The 21,721-nt window shown below is 44.4% G+C and overlaps 1 protein-coding gene across 1 annotated transcript; it reads left to right on the top strand.

Annotated features, from left to right (window-relative positions):
- The first annotated feature begins 79 nt into the window (after positions 1-79).
- On the top strand, positions 80-17,927 carry MTF1 (metal regulatory transcription factor 1). Its single transcript, XM_083810327.1, has 11 exons — positions 80-981; positions 1,256-1,721; positions 7,953-8,191; positions 8,598-8,729; positions 9,421-9,494; positions 10,533-10,666; positions 11,547-11,624; positions 13,178-13,280; positions 13,868-14,421; positions 15,307-15,373; positions 16,159-17,927. Exons 2-11 carry the CDS (start codon positions 1,308-1,310, stop codon positions 16,545-16,547), a joined length of 2,184 nt encoding a protein of 727 aa, XP_083666453.1. The 5' UTR covers positions 80-981; positions 1,256-1,307; the 3' UTR covers positions 16,548-17,927.
- Positions 17,928-21,721: the final 3,794 nt, after the last annotated feature.

Genomic DNA, 21,721 nt, shown 5'->3' on the forward strand with positions numbered 1-21,721 from the left:
TTTAGATTCTTGATTTGAGGGTGATTTTGGTCACACCTGTAAAAGGCAGGGAGCAGATCCAGTCCACAGTACTTCCAGTAGTACATTGGCTGTGGTAGCAAAGCAGATGTATTATATGAATATTTCTGTGCTTTCCCCAGTACTCTAACCCTGCGAGAACATGCAGCAACATGGGGCAGTGATCCAGTCAAGGTGAAAAAAAACAGTTTCTTGCAAACCTGTCATTTCAAAAACAGATGCCGGCTGATGCCCACAGTGCTGAGCCAGGGCAGCTGCAGGCACAGACAAGATGAGCTGAGCACCAGTTATGGCCTCAGCTAGAGCTTTTTGTGCTCAGGCATACGGTTCAAAGATATTGCCCCTCCCATGGCAGGGGGACTGGAGCCAGCAGTGTGCCCAGGTGGCCAAGAAGGCCAACGGCATCCGGGTTTGTATCGGGAATAGTGGAGCCAGCACACCAGGGAGGTGATCGTCCCCCTGTCCTCAGCTCTGGTGAGGCCGCACCTCGAGTGCTGTGTTCAGTTTTGGGCCCCTCAGCACAAGAAGGACATCGAGGCCCTGTAACATGTCCAGAGAAGGGCTACGGGGCTGGTGAAGGGCCTGGAGCACAAGTCCTGTGAGGAGCGGCTGAGGGAACTGGGGGTGTTTGGTCTGGAGAAGAGGAGGCTCAGGGCAGACCTCGTTGCTCTCTGCAGCTGCCTGAAAGGGAGGTGTGGGGAGCTGGGGTCGGCCTCTTCGCACAGGTAACCAGGGAGAGGACCAGAGGGAATGGCCTCAAGTTGTGCTCGGGACTCGAACCCGGGGCCTCCCTCTCGGAGGCCAAGCGCTGGGGCGCGGCCCCACCCTTCCCCCTTCCCGCCAGCCCCCGCGGCGGGCGCGGCGCTCCCGGCGTGCCGCGCGCGGGCGGAAGCGGAAGTGAGTGCGCTGGAATCATGGTGCCGCCGGGGCGGGGAAGGAGCCGCCGCCGCTGCCGGGGGCTCGGTGAGCGCGGCCGGGGGGCGGCGGGGGGCGGCCCCCGGGGCTTGAGCCGCGGGGCGAGGGCGGGGGGGAGAACGCCGTGAGAGCCCTGGGGGCGGCTCTCGGCGGGGCTCGGCCGTTCGAGGCCCGGGGGTGGCGGGGGGGGGGGGGGGGGAGAGGGAGATCCGTGAGGAGCCGCCCGTGGCCCGGGGCCGCCACCCGGGGCGGTCCCTGAGGGGGTTTCGAGGCTGGGCCCGGCCCCCCCTGACCCCCTCCCCGTCCTGCCCCTCCGTTGCAGATGAGCTGTCGCGGCCCAGCCTGAGGATATCGCAGTGAGCGGCGGGGGAGCCATGGGGGAGAACAGCCCCGAGGGCACCGCGCTGTGCTGCGAGGCGGAGGAGGAGGAATTGAGCCGGGAGGACGGCGGGATGAGGTTCGCCGATAAAAACGGGCTGGTCTCCTCCTCGTCCGGGACGGTGTACGACAGGACGACTGTTCTCATAGAGCAGGACCACGGCGTGTTGGAGGACGATGAGGATGAAGGACAGTGTAGCGATCACTTGCCTTTTTTACCCGAGGGTCATGAAGAAGGATTTCATTTAATAGCAGATCATGAAGGAATGTCCCAGGGTTATGTGCAACATATAATTTCTCCGGATCAGATTCACCTGACGATAAATCCTGGTTCGACTCCTATGCCACGAAATATCGAAGGAGCAACACTCACTTTGCAGTCTGAATGCCCGGAAACTAAGCTTAAAGAAGTAAGTAGCCAAAAGCGTTTCTAAACTTCGCGATCGTTTTGAGTAGTTTTTAGCTGGTGGACTCAAATGCTTTGACAACATGTTTCTGCCAGGAGGCAGGCGGCAAATTCCCCTGTTCTTAAAGGTTCGTGTCTAGTTAGTTCTCTGGAGTTACTCCCTTGCGCCTGCTGTTACTGTTAGTGCCAGGAGTGCCCTGTGCAGGTAGGCGTGACTGTGTCCCACAGGTTGGTGCATCAGCAGCATAGCTGCAAACGTCATCAGTTTTCGCTTTCACGTCCTGCTGCTCTCTTGTGAAGCAGCCAGGAAGTGCTTCTTGGTATCTGGTGACGCTCTAGGTAGCAGGAGGACGGGGCAACAAAAACCCATCTACGTTGGTAGCATATGTGATTTTTCGTGGCCGTTTATTAGTTGTAGAACTATTTTCTGAGTTCAGAGACAAGTAAAAAGAACGTGAATTCTGTTCTGTGGAGATCCCTGTTCCTGAGCAAAGCACGTCCAAATTGCTGATTAAATTCTGCCCTATTTGAAATAGCCGAAATATGAAGCCAAAGATGCCAAACTTAAAATTGCTTTGTAGCTTTACTGTGTCGCTCACAGGGGAACTGAGGAGAAAATTCAGAGTACCAGCTGAAGCAAGTTTATATATTTAAAATAGAAACTGCTTTTAATTCTGTTTCCCTGATGAATTCTGCCTGCATGCGGAGTGGTGATGAAAGCTTGGAGGTTTCTTACTGCTTAGGTGCAAAAGCAATACACGGTTGCCTGCAACGCCAAGGCATTTTTAACAACTGACTGCTACTTTTTTGGACCTTGTTTGGAGTTAAATTTATTCAAGTGTCTTTGCTAGGGTTGGGGGTAGAAGCGTTGACTGGTAGTGTAACCGATAGCGTGAGCGAGGACTGCTGAAACGAGCCTCTGTTAGGAAGGAAGCTAGGTTTGAATGCTCTGAATAATGTAGATTAGCGGGGAACCTTGATTAGCACTCGCACAGCAGCAAGGAAACGTGGCTGTGGGAGGTCGGCTTTGCAATTAGTCACGAAACTTCTGGACCAAGGTTTGTTCCGTAAACCCGTTTAAGCCTAAGGAACTTCTTTTGCTCAATTATTATTCGCATTAGTAGCTACTGAATCCTGCCTCCTTAGCTGCTAAAGTGTTTAATGTTGGTGTGTCAGTCATGCCAGTATTTTCTTTTCTTTTTGTAGAAGGATCAGCTTGCAATCGGCAATGTGTGAGAACAGTGTGTGCTAGCTGAATTGGGGTTGATGACTTTACCCATGCGATTAGCCTGCTTTATTTCTTCACCCTGCCCTTTTAACAAAGCCTTGCGAGACCTGGAACTGCCTGGTGAAGTTCTTTGTCCGAATTTATTTTCCAGCTCTTGGCTTAATTTTCTAGCCGGGGGAAGGAATTATGCCATGATGTGAAATAAGTGGAAATAAGCCCTAAGGAAGCAGAATCTCTTCCATCTTGTAAAACCCCTTTTTGTTCCATTATTTCAGATGGTTGTTAAGTTGTCAGGAGGAAAAAAAAGCTTTAAAACTCCTGCGCCTTTGGCTCAGCTCTGAGTGCCAGCAGTCCGATTATTGGGTACTTCCAAAACATCTGAGGCGGTTCTAACCATTGAGAGAAATGCTTTAAAGTCCTAAACTTTCAAGTCAGTCTTAGACACCTATGAAGGAAGTGTTACACTCCCTTAAGTCCCTTCAACTTCCTTGTGTTGCAATACGCTTTTCTCATAATTGTCCGTAAGAATACCCGTGATTGTAGCCTTCTATTTCAGTTTCATTGATTTGGTTTTGTTCAGCGATGACACAAGAAAAAATACAAATTTAAGGGGAATCTCCGGAACTTGAGATGAGCTAAAGGCAAACAGCAATGTAAGTGGCCTTTGGTCAGTGTGACAGGCTCAGCTCTTGACAGCCTCGTTGATTACTGGACAATTAGCTCCTACTTGTAAGGCAAACGCTTCGTTAAGCCTCTTCCAGCTTCCCTCTGGTGCATCTCCCAAGTAGCACGCTGTCCTCTGCAAAAAGCTTACCTGCTACAGCCCCGGCCTTTATCTCCAAAGCAACCTATCTCTTGTGCTCCGTATCCCAGCCACCTGTGTTTTCTGTCGCTGCCGTGTTTCTTTTCTGTTGTTGTCGCTTGCATGTGGCGCCGGTCCCGGGTTCTCGCTGCTGTAACCGCCAGCCCTTCGTGGTCAATATCTGCGTCGCTCTGTGTGTGTAACGCTTGTGTGATGTGCTCGAGTTCCTAATGTGAAAAGAGAATTAAATGCTCTGCTGCTGTACAAGTTTTATCTGCTTATAATGCGGTTTTAACATCGCTCCTGTCTGCGGTGTCCTCCTGTTCATGCAATAAAGGTTTGGTCTTTGAGAAAAGGGGAGGACTGCAAGGCCTCTGCCGTAGTCCCACCGTTACGCTGGAAGTGTCACCACCGCCTTCCTTTGAGAAGCGCATCAGCAGCCAGGGACCAGATCCCTAGTCATTAATTAATAAATATTCTCCTCTTCCTCTCACTGTCTAGGCGTAAATGTAAAGACACAGAAGGCTTCTTAGACTCCTCGTCTGAGTTTTAGGTAGCTCACATCTGTGTTATTCCCTTTTGCTGTGGGAATATCCTGTAACGCGCTGTGTAAAATGTTAACCAACAGCTGCCTTGACACTCTAAAGGGGAGCGTTTCCCTCAGCACTGATACAAACCGTGCTGAATCTGACGATCCCTGAAGGTAATCTGCACGCTTTGATGTAATAAAATGTACTTTCTGCCCTTGTGTCTGTGTTTTACCAGCCCATGCTCTTCCTTGTGTTTTGGTAGCCTCAACACACAACCGAATGCATTAATCGTTGTGTAACCGTATTGTGATGCCCAGATATTTGTTGACAACTTCAGCTGATTTGGAGGGTGGGTTGTTTTACACTTAAATTACTGTCCTTCCCTCGAGGCTGCTTTTAATAATACAAAGTGACCAGATAAGAATGTGAAGATCTCCAAAACTTTTCAATTTCCTTGTGTGGAAGAACATTCGTGTGTTTTTTTTTTATTACCGTGCTGTTCACAATCGCAGCAGTTGTAGGTGCCCACGCTGACAGCAGGAGTTGGTGCAGCACACCACTGCGAGGGCAGTCGCACACGTGCATTTCTGGGTTAGTAACACTGTAGTAAGTGGAATGCTTTAGAGTCAACCTTGGGTCAGAGGAGGAAGGTTTAGCTCCAGCCTGTGAATTCCATGGTAGGCTGTCAAGTCCTGAGTGCAAACATGACACCGTACTACATGATCTCATAAGAATTCATCACCTTCCCTGCATGGAGAGCAGCTGAGGTAGCTAGTGTCTTTAGAAATAAAAGGAAAACCCTATCTTGAAACAAATACAGTGTCAGAAGAAACTGAATCATGTCTCCAGTAGCTTTTTTTAATTATTTAAAGCTTTTGCAGTTACGTGTACAGTAGGTCCTCTTCTGTGTCCCTTTTTAAAACAAGAAACCAAATCCAGTCTCCACTGCTAGATGGAAACGTAGTGAGGATTGAAAGAAGATGATATTCTGAAAAAGGAAAGTCTTTATTCTGGCAAGTCTTTTCAGCTGTAGTTTTTAATAAGCCCCTTATTGTTAGACAGTCACCCATACTATTTCTTCCTCTGTGGCAAAAAGCTTAGTTTAGACTTGTTCTCTCTCTTCTGCATCCCGTGTAACTTCTTTAGCTCTCCTTTCCTCCCCCCTTGTGCTTTGTGACAGCTAAGTGTGTGTCACGGTGGCTACAGTTCTGGGGGTAATGTTGCTTCTCAGCTGTCACGCACAACTGGAGAGGCACGGAGAGCTGCTGTTTGGCCGAGCAATTGTCGGGTCAAGGCTCCAGTTCGGAGTAAAGTCTCGCCCTGGATTAATCAAGTAGTGAGACGAGCGTTGATATCGAAGCCTGGAAAACTCACCTGCAGTGAGCAAACTGCTGTTAGCATCAGATACACACGAGGCAGGAGTTAATTCAGCACTACCCAGAGTGAAAACTGCTGCTAGTTACTTTAGTCTTAGGTCTTTCTAGTGTCATAGTCAGGATATTTGTGTTCTTGTACATGTAACCTGCTTTAATGTTCTCCAAACAGCAAGGTTTTATCAAACGCAGGTGTAGGTAAATGGCAGCCTGCAGCTGTGATACCAACACGAGGCTACGGCTCGAGGCTATGCGAGAGATTTTGCAGCTCCTGTCCACACACATTTCATAAAGCTTTCTTGAATCAATCCTAACAATTTCATACCCTATGAAACAGGGAAAATAGGTCGGTGTATCTAAGACTATTTACTCGTCTGCCCTTAACCCCAATTAAAATGAGTGTTTGTGTTTATGCCAGGGTCCTGTCTGACCACGCTGCTTCCTGGAAGGCTATTTAGATGTCCTCATGTCGTTGGGCTGGGATCTAGCAGTCATGTTCTTAAAAGGAAATGCTGAGCATGTGTGGCTCCCTTGACAGCACTAAGGGCTGTTCCTTTGGACCTTCCTTTGGACCCTCTAGCACTGATACAGTCCTCAACAGTGCCAACAACTGCTAGCATCCTAAATAATGTGTTTCAGATCCCCTCCATTCTCCTTGTTCTTACAACATTGTGTAACATGAATGGGAGACGAGTTTTGGACAAAACAGTGCGTTGTAGGGTCATTTGGAGATCTCATAAAGCTTTTACTGAGGGCCCGTTCCTTCGCTGATGTGGTATTACACAAAGCGTTAACCAAATTACTTATTTTGTGAAAGGATTAACAAATACTCAGTTCTTTCTTAGGCACACAAGAACGATGTGCTTCTGGTGTCCTACTGCTTATGGCACCCACTGAACTTCCAGATATTTCTGACAGGAGTGTGACTACAACTAAAGTGATTTTAAAGTTACCTGAGCACAGGTCAAGGGGTCCTGTGTCAGTTTGTTTTCACCCCCCAAGCTGTGGTAATAAAACAATGAGTTTCAGATGCTCCTTTCTGATGGGCGTATATATAAAGCAAAAAGCAAAGGACGGCTGTTGAGACGTGAGATGGGTAGAAACCCGTGTTCATGTGGGTCATGTACAGGCTCATCGGCTTCTCCTGGTATCAAGCCACAATTCAGTATCTGTGGTTTTATTTTCTGAAGACAGCCTGCAGCCTTTTCTAAGCAGCAATGCTGGGTACCGTCAGGTTGTACCTTGGAAAAGAGGACTGCTGACTGTGTCCTGCTAGATTTTCCTCCCGTCTAGTCGTTAACGCTACTAGACCTGCAAGTTTCTGCTCCTCTGTTGTGACTTTGCATCGCCTTTTTAAACGTTTCAGAATCAACATCTTTTGGAATGCTCTTATGCTGCTTCCCTGTCAGCCCTCAAATCCTCTCCTGGGCTCTGTAATTACTTTTAGATGTTAAGGTTTCTCAACGGCAGCAGTCAAATGAAAGCCGTCAGTCTGATAATTAATGTTGGAGGGAGATTATTCGAGCATATCAGATGGCTTATTCCTTCTACTTCACAAGAGAGACTGCAATTTAATTAAGCATGATGACTTGCACACAGGAAGCTTCTTACGTGGTCTTTTTCTGCCCGTAGCAGAGGCTGGGAAGGCTGTCAGGTCTAGTTCAGTGTGAAACTGCTGCCTGGTGATGGAGATAGCTGGCTGAGAATCTGTGACACGGACCTGTGACGGAAAGCACCTTGTCTGAGTCCCTGCACTTCAGGCATTTACTGGTTAAGTAAAAGCAGAAGAGAAGAACAAAGCACAACGAAGGCTGCCTTTGAGATAAAATTAGGTAATAAATGGTCCGATGGAGGCTGTAGGAGATTTTGAAAACTGTGGTTCTCATTCAGGGTGTTAAGGTTCCTCTTCCTTTTTCTTCATCCATTAATAGGAGCTCTGCTGTAAGCACCGGAGTGAAATACAGATGCTGCATATGAGACCAGCGGCTGGGTTTGGTAGCCTATTTGGGTCCTTTTCAACTATTGATTTCTAAGTAGATTTATTTTGAATTATTTTTTTCCCCTCTTCTATTAGTTTCCTATTCTTCTCTAAGGTCAGCCTGCTCTCCAACGTGTGCCACTCTTCTTCGCATAGTACAGCAGAAGTATTAATTAGTCTGATGATTAAACTGCAATTTCTTCCTTTTTTTTTCACCTTTTAAGTCAGAATCTATCACGTCGTCTTTGATGTTTAACTGGCGTTCTACCCTGCCTGGATTCTAGAAATGCTTAAAAATTAAGCGTGCATCATTTTGTCTCCCAGGTTAAGAGATACCAGTGCACCTTCGAGGGCTGTCCGCGCACCTATAGCACTGCCGGAAACCTGCGCACTCACCAAAAGACGCATCGCGGGGAATACACCTTTGTCTGCAATCAAGAAGGCTGTGGCAAAGCCTTTCTTACCTCCTACAGCCTCAAAATCCACGTTCGAGTGCACACTAAGGAAAAGCCGTTTGAATGTGATGTGCAGGGCTGTGAAAAGGCATTCAATACACTGTATAGGTAGGGATTCTCTGCGTCTCTCTCTCGTAGACATGGCTGCTGCTGTTTTGCAAGTTACATCTACTTTTTGTTTGTGTCTGAATACAATTGTTATCATTTTTCCAAGTACAGATGCAAATAAAAACCCCACAAAAAGGGAAAAAGCTATACCAAGATGGTATAACCATCCAGGATGATGAGCTTGTAATAACATACTTAGTTTATTTGTTTTATGGTAGTACTGAAGATGGTGCACAAAGACAAGGAATTCTCAGATTTGTGTGAGGACTTTGGGAGTGATATCAATTACTTACATTAAGCCTTTAATCCTGTCCTCACGTTTAAATGAATGGCTTGCTCGCCTCAGAGAGGGGCTGGTTTGCACTACAGACCATAAAAGGGATTTTTTTTTTTGCATGCTTTTTAGGTTGAAAGCACATCAGAGGCTTCACACAGGGAAAACATTTAACTGTGAATCAGAAGGCTGCAGTAAATACTTCACAACGCACAGTGACCTGAGGAAGCACATTCGAACACACACAGGAGAAAAGCCATTTCGGTAGGTTGCTGGGTGGCAATTTTTGCTTCTCTAGAACTTCTGTAATGGATCGCCTGTGCCAAGTGGCAGCTATTACTGTCATTAGTGAAAAATTATTCCCATTAAAAAAGAAGACTAGCATTTGAGCATTTTTCTTCTAGAGTGCTCTTAGTTATCTGTAAAAGTGGGTGAAGTAACTGTCTTCAAGTGACCGGAATAGTCAAGCTAGGAGAATTTTTTTGGACCTAAGTGTATCCCAAGATAAAAGTTCTAAAACATGTTGTTGTTTGTCTGTTATGAAGTAGAGTTTATTCCACGAAGGAGACCCCTGTAACCCCAAATGACGACTTCATGCTTGACTTTTAAAGTCACATTCAGAGTTCTGCTTGCATATAAAATAACCTAGCAAGGACATTTAATTACACATTTTTCCTGTTGGGCAGTGTTGGTTTTTTTTTTTCTTTTTTTACATTTAGATGTAGTTCATAAAAAAAGAAAGGTTCTTCTGGGACCAGTCTTGGTACCATTGGTTTTATTCTTTAAGATAAGTCCGTGCAGCATGCATAGCAGCTGTAGGGACGTACCTGGTACTAGCAGAGACTGGTGTCAGTCCACCTTTCAGAGTCCTGTGACACTTGAAGAGCATGACATGAGGTTATAACAAATGCATGAAAGAAGCCTGATTCTAACTCTTCCCTGATGCCTCATTCAGGTGTGAGCATGACGGCTGTGGAAAGGCTTTTGCTGCAAGCCACCACCTCAAAACACATGTTAGGACACATACTGGTAAGTCCCAAAGATTTGTTTTTTTCTTTTATTGAGCCTGCGCAGTTTATACTAACTCTCAGAATCTTAATATCTATTTAAACTTGCTTATAAAATAACCTAGCAGGGACATTTAATTACACATTTTTCCTATTGGGCAGTGTTGTATTTTTTTTTTATACATTTAGATGTAGTTTATAAAAAAAGAAAGACTCTAGATCTGTCTTGGCACCATTGATTTTATTCTTTAAGTTACGCAATACATTCAGGACTGTTAAATACAGCTATGCAAATAGATGTAACTCAGTGAGTCAGCCATAAATCACTTCTTTCCTAGAGTTATCTAGAAACATATCCTGACTCTCCTCTATGACCTGCATCAAGCAGACTGATAACATAGAAAAATGGGTGGACAATCAAAAATTCAGCTCATGTTTCAACTGAGAACAAAGAAACTGAACCACAGAGAAAAGTCACTTCCATTTGTGCCTGACAGGTCTTGAATTTCATCAGCGTGTTTCACAGATGTGTCAGCAGTGATGCACAGAAATTAAACATTCTGTTCTTGTGTCAGTTCACTTGATAAAATGGAACCTTTTATTTACAAGCCTCTTTCCAAGAATGATGAATGTGTTATGTGGCATTATAACGACTCTCAAATCTATTCATACAAGTTCCAACATGTTGTATAGTAATTATGACTGTGTTGCAGAGTATCATTAAGACTGTTTATGAGGTGGGACCCAGTCTTTTGAATAGGGTCATTGTGATAGCAAGTTAAGGAACTGCTCTTTCAGTTAGCTGTTGGTGCTGCTGGCTTGGCCGTAAGTAGCAATTTGTATAGAAAGCAAGGTGCTTCTTTTTCTTACCAAGATGTGCTCTGGTGCAGAAAGAGTTTGCTTATACTTAACCTATGCTAAGGTTTCGCTTTTTGTCATAACGAGTTGTGTTGGAGAAAAACAACCCTATTTGTATAAAATACTGTTGCTATTCTATGTGCTTTAAAAGTATCTTATGTAAGTTTGTATGTTTGTTATGTCTGGTTTTTGCTGCCTATAGGGGAGAAACCTTTCTTCTGTCCCAGTAATGGCTGTGAGAAGACTTTTAGTACACAGTATAGTCTCAAGAGTCACATGAAAGGTCATGAGAAAGGACATTCCTATAATGCACTTCCCAATAACAATGTGTCTGAGGTTAGTAGCTCTTCTTCCTAATGCTTCTGGTTTAGGTAGAGACAAAATCTTACTTTGGTGGAATGATTATTTGGTCCATAACTTGTTTTAAAGGTGTAACGTTTAAAGCTGAGATTTTCAAAGGAAATTGTAACTAATCGATGTCCATCTCCCATGAAGGCACTGGTGGTAGCCTCTCTTTTTTGAACTGAGAATTCAATTTCAATTCTGAAATTGCTGGCATTCAAGGTGGAAGTGTAGGCTTTCTTCTCATAGGCTGTGTTTACAGTGCACTGATAATAAGCAGTGGCATCAGCATTTCTGAAACTTCTAGCACGGCATTTGGTTACGAAGTTTTATTTAGAAAAGCATGTCTAAGTTTGTGTATTCATTTTAATCACATTAAAATTAACACTTGGGCTGCTGCTGCTTGGATGACTGTAGCAAGTACTGGCACAAGTGTATAGGCAGTTGTATACATTATCATGTTATTCCCTGTAGATTCTTATGTTTCACTCAACACTATGTAATAAGTGTGTGAAGTAAAATAAACACTAACTGTTAATGACTTGGATTTTTATATTCTACAGGCTGCTTTGCTCATATGCTAATTTGGAGTTCTAGGTTGCTTAATTTTTTTGTAAAGCAATGTGAGAGATGTTAAGATCCTTGAGAGCAGCTAAATAAGTTTTGCTTAGCAATATTGTTCCTTAGATTTTAGAACTGAGACTAGGGTTATCCATAGGTTAAAAAAAAAAAACACAAACAACAACAACAACAAACTAAATTGGTGTAGACAGAATAGCTCTGCTTATATTGGATGAACTTTAAAAAGTAATTTGAAACATTTCTGCCACTATTGTTTAATATTTAACCCCACTTCTTTTTTTCTTCTTTACAGGATACAAGCCACTCGCTCTGTCTGAGTGACTTAAGCCTCATATCAACAGATTCAGAACTGCGGGAGAACTCAAATCTAGTGAGTTACTGTCCCTGAATTGCCTCACCCATAATTTGAGTTTTGTTTTTTTTCCTAACAACGTATCTGTCCTGTTGAGTGGAACACAGATTAGATATGTATGACTGGTTGCTTCTGTTTCACTTGCTCCAGCATGCTGTCCTTTAGACTTCCCTTTCGCTAGTGGAAGAGACGTACTCTGTCACAAAAGAAAATAATTCTAGCATCCATTTTCAGTATGAAAATAACATTTGGTCGGAATGAATCAGTTTGAAGTGAATAATATATACAAATCAGATATTACAGTACTACCCGATATATGCCAGAGACGCAGCTATGATCAGCTCTGAGCTGTAGGATTAGAGCTAGCTGAGCAGGGAATGAAGCAGGTAACTAGTAGATACACTATCTAGCATGTTTCTTGTGTTTGAGTGGGGGAGTTTGTACATGTCCAGACTAAGCATGACAAGCTCACTTCTCGAAGGCTTCAGACAGGAATACAGATAAGCGAATATTAAGGCAAGCTATTGTTTTTGTACAGCTGAGTAAGATCTTTATTGCTGAAGAAGAAAAACTTACTCTGGAGTAGAACTAGTATGACATGTTTAAACCATCTTCATACCCACTGTTTGGATTTGTTCCCTGGTCTTTCCTGTTTAGATCTTGGTTTTAGGTATTAAGTTGGGTCACTTGTATAGAATAATCTGCTGAGTGACACAGTCACCTAATTAGGTTATTAAATATTAGCTGCCAGGTGTCATTTAAATAGATTGCATCTTTTCCCAAACACATCTGTGAATAAACTTGTAAGTACTTGAAGAGCCTGTTCAGGAAGCAATTGCACTTTACTGGCACTTTCAGCACAGAGCTTTGGCTTGTTTTTTGCAAATGGCTCTGACGTCTTAACAGCAGAATAGCCAAGTGAGAGAGAAGGATTTTCTTCCAAAATATGCAGTGATTAAATCAAGCTGTTTTTAAAAGCTCAGCATCTGATTTTACGGTAATGATGTTCTTGCTTGCAGTTAACTGTTGACTGAGCTTAAATTTTACATGGAGGAAAATTATATGCTGATGAGACTATGTCCTTATTTTGTGCTTCAACATGGAAGCAGCATGCAGGTTTTTGATATATTATGTTCCGATAGCAGTGTGGGTGACAGCAGTGCATAGTTCAGGATATAATCTAAGCAGAGCTATTTATTTCTGCTCCAGAAAAGGTTTTGCAGAAAAACAAGACCAAATTAATGTCCGTTTTGGTTTCTAGTACAGTATTACAGTAAATAAAGGTTGAACAAAGTATATATGAGAAGAATATGTTCGACTTTTAAAGGACTTGCTTATTTTTGTAAGGATTTGCTCATTATGTTGGTAAATTTGATTTTGGGTTATAAAAATTAAGCATCATTTTACATTTTATGCTAGGTACCTGAACTATGTACCTTTCCTGAAGGTGGCTGGTTAACTGGGAATGTGTTTCTGACATTGATATGTTGCCTGGCTGGGATTTGTGCAAAGTTTATGGAGACCTGGGATAGAATGTTATCTGATATCTTCCTGTCTTTTCTATTTTCCAGACACATGGACAAGACCTGAGCACAATCTCACCAGCAAGCATCTTTGAGTCTATGTTTCAGAGCCCAGATCATACCACAAATCAGGAAGACTCTAAGCAGACAGGTACAAATTGTGGCTGCGCTATTTTAAGAGGGAGTTTTTTGACAGTTTTCCCTCGCTGCGTACAAGTGTTTGAATCAGCAATTCAGACTGAAGACTACTGCCCCACATAAGTTTAAGTAGCAAACCGACAACTTCAGCTTCAGTGTTGAAATATTTTTGTGTTGAAATACATCCACAGATGGTGTAACACTTGGGCAGTGACAGGGGAACTGGCTGTGTATTTACACATGCTGGTGTACAGTGCCAACGTTGATGCTCTTGGACTTCATGTCTGTGTTATCTTTGAACTTCCTCTCTTGATGTAGCTGTATGAGCCTGCTGATGAAAAGGCTTTGGAGAGAGGGCTTATGGGGCTGATCAGCTAGTGTGTATTACTCAGTGTTATCAGCTTCCTGAATTTGGACCTACTTTTAGATTTCATTGCCTAGTATTGTTTGGTTTTGAGCACTAGTTTGAAAATGTGAAAAGTGGTAGTGCTTTACTGAGCAAAAATCTATTAGCTAGCTGATAAGTTTATTGGAAAGGTTGTTTATGCAGATCTTATGAGAACTGAGGTATTTATATATTTTCTTTGTTTCTTTTGGCAGCTGCCTTGATTGAAGCTTTTAATGGTCATGCAGACTCAGTCACTGCTGTTCCGCCTTCTGCAGGAGATTCAGCATCGTTGTCTCTTCCACTTGTACTGCAGCTTGGCATCTCTGAGCCTTCGCATTCAGCACTACAAGCCTCAGCAGCACCTGCTGCTCCCTCCATAGGAACCAGCTCACAGCAAGCTGCATTTGGAAATCCTGCAACTGTTTTACAATCCCCAGAAGTGCCTGTTCCTCACAGCACACAGTTTCCAGCCAGTCACCAAGACTTTCTGCAGCACACTCAGACACCACCGCAGCCCGTTGTACAAGGACTTTCAGTGGTTGCTGGGGCACCTGCCCCGACAGCACCAAGTGCCACTGAACCCTTGCCGGCTGTAGTTCAGACTGTGCCTGTTGGTGCGAACTCTGTTCTGACCAGTAATCCAACGATAACAATTACTCCTTCTCAAAGCGCCGCTATTCTACAGTCCAGCATTGTCATGGGAGAGCAAAACTTGCAATGGATATTAAATGGTGCCACTGGTTCTCCACAAAGCCAAGAACAAATGGTTAGTATATCTAGCTTAGCTTTGAAACAGCTTGAACCATCCCTGTTCCTCATAGGGTCTTTCCCCTTGGGAAAAAAAAAGGGGATCAAACCTGGAATTGTAAGATCCAAACCAGGATGCGGTATTATATAAAGCTTATTGTATTAATATTGATAAACATGTCACCAATGCAGCCCCTAAAATAGAGAAATAAGTAGAGAATAGATGCATTGAAATCCCCACAGAAATCTTGTTTTCTCCTTCTTCTGCCCAGTGACAAACTTCTCACAGAAGGTAGCAACCTGGTTTATCCAGGACACTGCACCATATGGCCTGAGAATAAGTTTTTTATTCTATTTCTTTTGACAAGTACAAAAGACACTGTAAAATTTCAGCATTCAGACATTTTGTAATCTCTGTCTCTTTGTAATGTAGCCTCATAAAGATAATATGTTTTCTGGGAAAACAGGATGTTTCTGGTTCTCCAGTAAATCTGGATATTGAAGGCTGTGTTTTATCTTTAAGCAGTACTGTTGCCAACTTTAGGTTTTGTCAGTTGCAAATAGGTAAGAATGAATGACTGCAAGTACAAGCAGCATGAGCAAGCGCGGCAATTTAAGAATTGAGTCATTCAGTTGTCAAAACAAGCTGTGTTAACAGACATGTAGTGCAGAGGGATATTACTCCCCATCTTTAGGACTACTGAAATATTACTCTTAGTTTTGGAATAGCCAGAACATACCAGAGAACCAAACCAAATGCTAATTTTTGTATTAGTTTCCCTATGTGTTCTCTTTGGCAAGTGTATATATATCTGTTTCTTTTGCTTGTAGCTGTTTGGAGTTTTCAACGGTAGAAATTTGTTTCGAATCAGCTCATGCTCTCTTTTTCTTTTTTTCCTTTAAGCCACAAGTTCCGAAAGTAGTAGAAAAGGTTTTTTTTACCACTGCATTACCAGTAGCTGGCAACACAGGTAAGCACATTCGACATGGAACCTTCTTTTCTCTCTTTGCTTGTTTGCAGTAATGTTAGCTTAACCAGGATTTGTGGTGATTTAATTGCTTGCAGAAGTCTTGAAGAAAAACGTTCAATTTTTAAAATCTTCCTGAGGTTTTAAATGTTATCAGTAGACTTACAGCTTTGTGCTGAGACCTGTCCTGTAGTATTTTTCTAACAACTTGTAAGATAACCATAAATTAGATCTAGGATTTATAAAAAGATGTGTTGTATAAAAATAAATATTTCATAAAAGTAGAATGGTATTTTAATGGAACATACATAGAAGAACAACGGACAAGTGCAAGGACATAATTTATGTTTTGTTCTTTTAAATGAAGACATTAAACGGGCAGTAAAGTGGTAAACTTAATCAGTTCTTCAGCAATTGTTTTTGGTAAGTACTATCTGCGAGATTCATCTAACTGATACACAGCCGTGGAAGTCCTGTTCTACAATGTGCTTTCCCTACAGTATTATTGTATTGCAAATCTAAATCAATTATAGTCAAAAGAGATAGGTAAGATCTCTTTAGACCAGGCTTCTCATGTCTGGGTTCAGCCTGTACAGGCTGCTCATCAGGAGAGAGGACCTCTCGTTTATTTATTCGTCATCTGCTAGGGGTATTCGTTGTGCTTGAGAAAATAGCATGTAATCTCTTCTGCAAGGTGTATACGATCGAATCTAACAAAGATTTGTCTCTCCTCGTGGTGAAATTATGCACTTTGGTTACGTGTGTCTTGAACTCTGTTTCCCCTTCAGGAAGCCCTGTTCAGCAGATTGGTCTCAGCGTTCCTGTCATCATTATAAAGCAGGAGGAGGCCTGCCAGTGTCAGTGTGCCTGCCGAGACTCTGCCAAGGACAAAGCCACCAGTAAGAAGGAATGTCCCTCACCTGAACCGAAAGCTTTGGAGCAGCCAGCTCCCCAGCTGCAGCCTCAGACCTTTCCTTCCTCTTCCCCTTCTCCTTCGTGTGGGCAGAGCAGTCAGATAGTCACCCCTTCAGACTCACAGACTGAAACATTAAGTGCCATGGATGTATCGGACTACCTGTCCCTCCAAAGCCCTGAAACCCCATCCAATATAATTCCAATTGAAGCACTACTGCAGGGTGAGGAAGAAATTGGTTTGAATAGCAGCTTCTCTAAATGAAGATGTTCCAGATTTTCTTTTGCACCTGGAGGGTAAAACCCTTCTCCTTAGAAGCAGAAACTGAAGGATCGATTCTTTTTCCTTCCTCTCGGGAAGTTTTGTGGCTTATTTCTGCTTCACAGATGTCATCTTAGTCACATCCCAGGTACATCCATCTTTGAGAATCTATCTAAAAAAAGAAAAGTCAAAAAAAAAAAAGCTAAGTTATATATGAACTGTTTTGGCTGCACTGTCTGTCACTTTTGCTTGTCATATGTGAACACGGAAGTTAAGGTTACTCGTGTGCAAAAAGATTTTAAAAAGAAAAAGGGGGGTTAGTTTGTCTCCAATTGCACATCACTTATGTTTGGAATTTAAGGTACTGGCAGCGAGTGGGTCTTTGTTACAACTCCTTGGGTCTATAATTTTCTTTTGTCTCTTATGTCTGATACTAACCATGCACTATAAGGGGAGCCCGGGAAAGGAAATTGCTGTAGCAGAAAATGGTTTTATTGTAGTAGAAGGTGATTTATCTGCAATTTTTTTGGAATGTGATTGTCACATCACTGTGTTGGGAGGTGATGCCTGGATTTGCATTGTACTAACGCTATTACTAAAGCCTACAGAAATTGTCGGGGAGCTTATTTCAGCAGAGCACGGGGTGCTTGTGCTCCTGATAGATCTGTTCATCTAATTTCATTAGGACTTGAGATGTGTTGGCAGATACACTGCTTCACAACACGGAAACACAATTGGAGCCCCTGCTCGCTCAGACGCACGAGTCTGTTTTCTTTGCCTCTCTTTGAAGGATGCAGTGAGTTCCAGACGTAGTCAGATCGGTGTCTGCTGCTCTTTTGATTTACTTGGCTCTGTTCAGAAACAAGTCATCCTCTTAAACAAGCCCTCCGACTGTTTAATCAGGAGCATGGTGCCTTTGCTGGTTACTATCATCTTTTGTCAAGAACAAACCTAGGAAAAATTCCAGAACGATTTGACATAAATTCAGTTTGAATTCAGTGAGTTTCTCCTTCAGTTTTCCAGAAATGCTTCGTCCTTTCTGTTGAGCTATATGATTTCTGCCTGAATCTGCCTCCAACCTACTGCAATGCCAGCTTTTGTGCACGGGGCTATTTCTTGACTAAAAGATGTTACACGACATAGTAGTTTTTCATATCAAACTGAAAGTCTATATTCTAACCTACTCAGGGTAAATAAAACACAAACCCCCCTTCCACCAAAAAGCCTGTAATGTTGCAATAAATGCAGTCTCATTCTAAATGGTTTATTTATGCTGCATTATTTTAAAAGATGTAATTTTATAGTGCTTTATCCATCTTTATGGCTTTGCCTGTCAGTCTTTTTGTGTTAAAGGAAAGAATATTAAATAGTCTTTATTCAGTTTACAGTGTTGTTATTAGTGAGATACAAAGATAACGACTGTAAGCCAATTAGCGGGGAGTGTCTCTGTGCACTAAATTTAGGAATGCAGACTCCTAGTGGTTAGAGATCTTTCACTGCTCTTTGCTCGTATTTGATCAAAGCTGCTCGCTGCACCTGCTGGGGACAGAATCGTACGAATGCAGCCAGACCTCCCCAGGATCCCTGAGGATTTGGAGGTTTTTAACCCCTTGGTGACATGCTCTGTGTAGCCTTACCACCGTCACTGTCACGGTTTTAGCCGGAACAGTGGCTTAAGCTATCTCTCTTTCGATTCCCTTGCAAATGCACTGCCACGGCACAGATGGAAGTGGGCTGAAGGGGGCTGGCTCCTCACCTCTCCGACATCTCCTTTCCACTTGTTAAGCGCCGAAGGGTGAAACTAGGGTTGTGCCACTAGGGTGAATGTGAGGGAGGAGAGGCTGTGCTGCGTGTCGTGTCACTCGACTAGGGCAGAGCGCGTGGTGATTTGCTAATTGCAGTGACGAGCTTCGGGGCATCAACTGAACTGGAAACGCGCTGATTGTGTTTCCTCTCTGAGCGTTGGCCCAGCCGCGGTGCTGTGCAGCCCATCACGGAGGGGATGTGGGTCCTGCAGCAGTAAGGTCTGCGTCCTTGAAATGCGGATTGACAAAGCATTTGATGTTTTGTTCTAGTCATGGTAGCCCTGGAGGACAGCGTGGTGGTGGCCCTGTGTGTTTTTTTTTTTCTCTTTTTTTTTCCCCCTACAGTATCATTTTGTGATGCAGTTTGGTTGCATGGCAGCAAGAAACTGCTTTGAACACGGGAAAAAAAAACAGCCTCAAGTCTGCGTGGCTGGGACTGTCTGCCCACGGGTGAGTGTCCCGCAGTTCCCTCGTGTAGAGCTTGGCCTTGAAGGAGCGTGAGAGGTGCCTGGAGTGCGTGGGGCTTCACCAGGGGGCACAGGCCACCGAGTGGCCTCCTGCCTTCCCTCGGCGTCGCGGTGTTTGAGGGTGCGTGGACGTGCATGTGTGTGCGCGTGTGAGAGAGTCTGCTAACGCAGGAGCACATAGGTTCCCCTGGAGTCGTGGGGTGTTCTCTGAGGGGGACAAGGGTACCAGATGTGCCCCGAAATGTGACAGCTGGGGGGTTTGGCAACCTCTCCTGAGCCTTTCCAGCCTTCAGGGAAGCATTTTTCCTCGCTAGTCTTGCTACTCGTGACTTAGTTCCCCTAAAACTTGGTGATTTAGGCCAGATAGCGTCTTCAGAAACTCCTTCCTGGTAGAAATCAGTCAAACATCTACCAAAGGCTTTGAAATTGGAAGCTAATTTGGAGGTGTAGTAATTAGCAGCAGTAGGATGCTGCTCAGATCCTTTCCGAGTGGAGATTAGAGGTTAACCCGTCTGCTGCTTTCTCTTCACAGCTACTGTTTCCTGTCGGTGTTTTAGGGAAAGCAATGTGTTCCAGGTTTATGCTGACTTCTGGGTGCTTCGGGTGTGCAGTTACCCTCTTGTGTGTGCGTCAGACGGGCTGCAATTTAGGTGAAACTCATTGGAGCTTGTAACGAGTCAAGCAGCGTGATTCTGTGAGCGCAGAGCCTGCTCTGCCACGAGCTGTGCATCCCGCCCGTTGCGTCGTACAGTTGCGTGCTGCTGCTGTTTAATTGTCGGCCCGTTTTCCCGAGCGTTCCGTGCTGCGCGTGCCCGGTACGTCTCGCAGCGGCCGTTCGCGTTATCCCCAGTGCTGTGTGATCCAACGCTGTGCTGCTGGGGTGGTCGTTCACACGCTCGGCTGGGAGGAGGTGCGTGAGCGGCTGGCAAGGGGAGGCAGTCAGTCACAGCAAAGCCCCGAGATCCTCGGTGCCAGGGAGTTTTCCGGCCTTCTCCCCCCGTTGCCCAGGCATTTCACATATTCACAATAAGATTTTTAATCGAGAACGGAGTTTCTGCCGTTGCAGATCTGGTAAGATGCTGGATTTTCCCAGAAAGGGGTGTGTTCCGCAAGTGTGCTGGAGCCTCTGAGATCAGCGTGCCCTCCCTCTGCGGAATCTGCATTTCCCAAACCCCTTTAATGATCAGTCAGAGAGCAGAACTGCTCTGGGTCGTTCTGCGTTAAAGGATTTGCTCTTTGGTGGCTTGTGGGGATTTACTTGGTTACTTAGAGTTTCTAGATGGGTGCAGGAGCTTAAACGTGTAGAACGGGTCTAATTGCCACCGTCGGTAGCTGTAGTGGCCAAGCAGCGACCCAAGCAAGCAAACCTGGCACGCAGCTGAAGGCTGTAGAAGTTGCTTTTCATGCTCGTAGCTGGTAGAGGGGTGGAAAATCAGCACTGTTTAAATGCTGGTACTGAATTCTATAGAACAAAGTACGAATTGGGCACTTCTGTAATGCTAACTGTGTCCAGAAAGACTAGTTCGCAGAACCTCATACTGGTATCTAAAATGCACTTTAGGTTATTTTATCTTTAACCCAATTGCTGCAATTTCTTTTGTATATACTTTCACAAAGTTTATTTTTTGCTCTGAGTAAAAGTTAACAGGGGTGTGCAAAGATGAGCACTTAACTTGGTGCAATACTTGTAGCTAAAGATCATTGTCCCACGTGGTCGGTCTGTCTGTGTCTGTCTGATGGAGCGTATTTAGTGACTAGCTCGGTGACGTGTTGCCCTACCCTGCCTGTGCCCGAGAGGAATTATGCATCACTAGCAAACGTCCAATCTATGCAAATATCCCACGGAGAGCACTGTGCTTTAGCGGGCCTTTTCTCTCACGCTTTCTGGGGAGCCGCTCGTCACTTCTGTAGGGAATTCGTACCTTCCTCCGACCCCGTTCCTCGCCTCCTCCCTCATCCTCCCCCCTCTCCTGTCCCACGAGCGTGAACAGAAGTGACAAGCTGTTCTGGAGCAGGCATGTTGCACCTTTACAATCTGTCTTCACGAGATCGTTTTTGATGTCCTGTTCTCTGCCTTACTTTGCGGAGGATGGCGCTTCCGCAGTCATCCCAGCTCCCGTTTTTGCAACTGCAGCAATGTTGTTGAACTGTTTACAGTACTCTTCCTGCACCGATTAGAAACACGGCTCGGAGAACCAATTAACGAGCGGCCTGCTGGTTGTGGAGCTGCTGGGGGAAATTTGTTAGGGCGTAATTGACCTTGAAGTTGATTGGAGATGAAGAGCTATTGCTGGTGGGTGGGGTTGGAAACGCAGCTGGCAGCTGAAACGGGAGGCAGCCGGGGCCGGGACGGAGAGCAGATGGGACCTCGGTGTCGGGATCCTCGTTCTGCTGGCTGGCTCTGCGACCTCAGGCAGGACACTTAACCTCTCCGTGCCTCAGTTTCCTCCCTGTAAAATGAGGAAGTTGACACTTTTCTCTGTAAAACGCGTTGAGATCTACGAGGGGAAAGTCCTTTGCGGTAGTAATCGGAGCTAGCCGGACAGAATTGTGAGAGTCGATTTGGACCGTAAGGCAAAAAAAAAAAACAAAAAAACAAACAAAAAAGCACGTCTTTAAGAAACCCTACAAATTTCTGATCGCGTAGTTTTTAATTGGTAACCTATTTTCTCCTTACCATATTTTGGAAGCAACGTCAAGTTTTTATAAATGTTACCTGTAGTTGATACTCATGGACAGGGCTGAACTTTTAACTTTTTTGCGTCTTGTCTCGATATATATCCCATGTTCTAGAAGTTGGATTCTGTGTCTGCACTGAGAAATGCAAATTAAACTGGATATTTATGTAGTAGTGTACATAGTCTAAGTGTGTGTGTTCTTGGAACTAGTTTAAAAATCCCACACC

This window comes from Anser anser (assembly GCF_964211835.1).
Source record: "Anser anser genome assembly, chromosome: 24".
In the NCBI taxonomy this organism is placed as follows: Eukaryota; Metazoa; Chordata; class Aves; order Anseriformes; family Anatidae; genus Anser; species Anser anser.

Coding starts and splice junctions, on each gene's coding strand:
- MTF1 (XM_083810327.1), top strand. CDS start 1,308: ATGGGGGAGAACAGCCCCGAGGGCACCGCGCTGTGCTGCGAGGCGGAG. Junction 8,192..8,597: donor GCATTCAATACACTGTATAG/GTAGGGATTCTC, acceptor CATGCTTTTTAG/GTTGAAAGCACATCAGAGGC. Junction 14,422..15,306: donor CACAAAGCCAAGAACAAATG/GTTAGTATATCT, acceptor TTTTCCTTTAAG/CCACAAGTTCCGAAAGTAGT.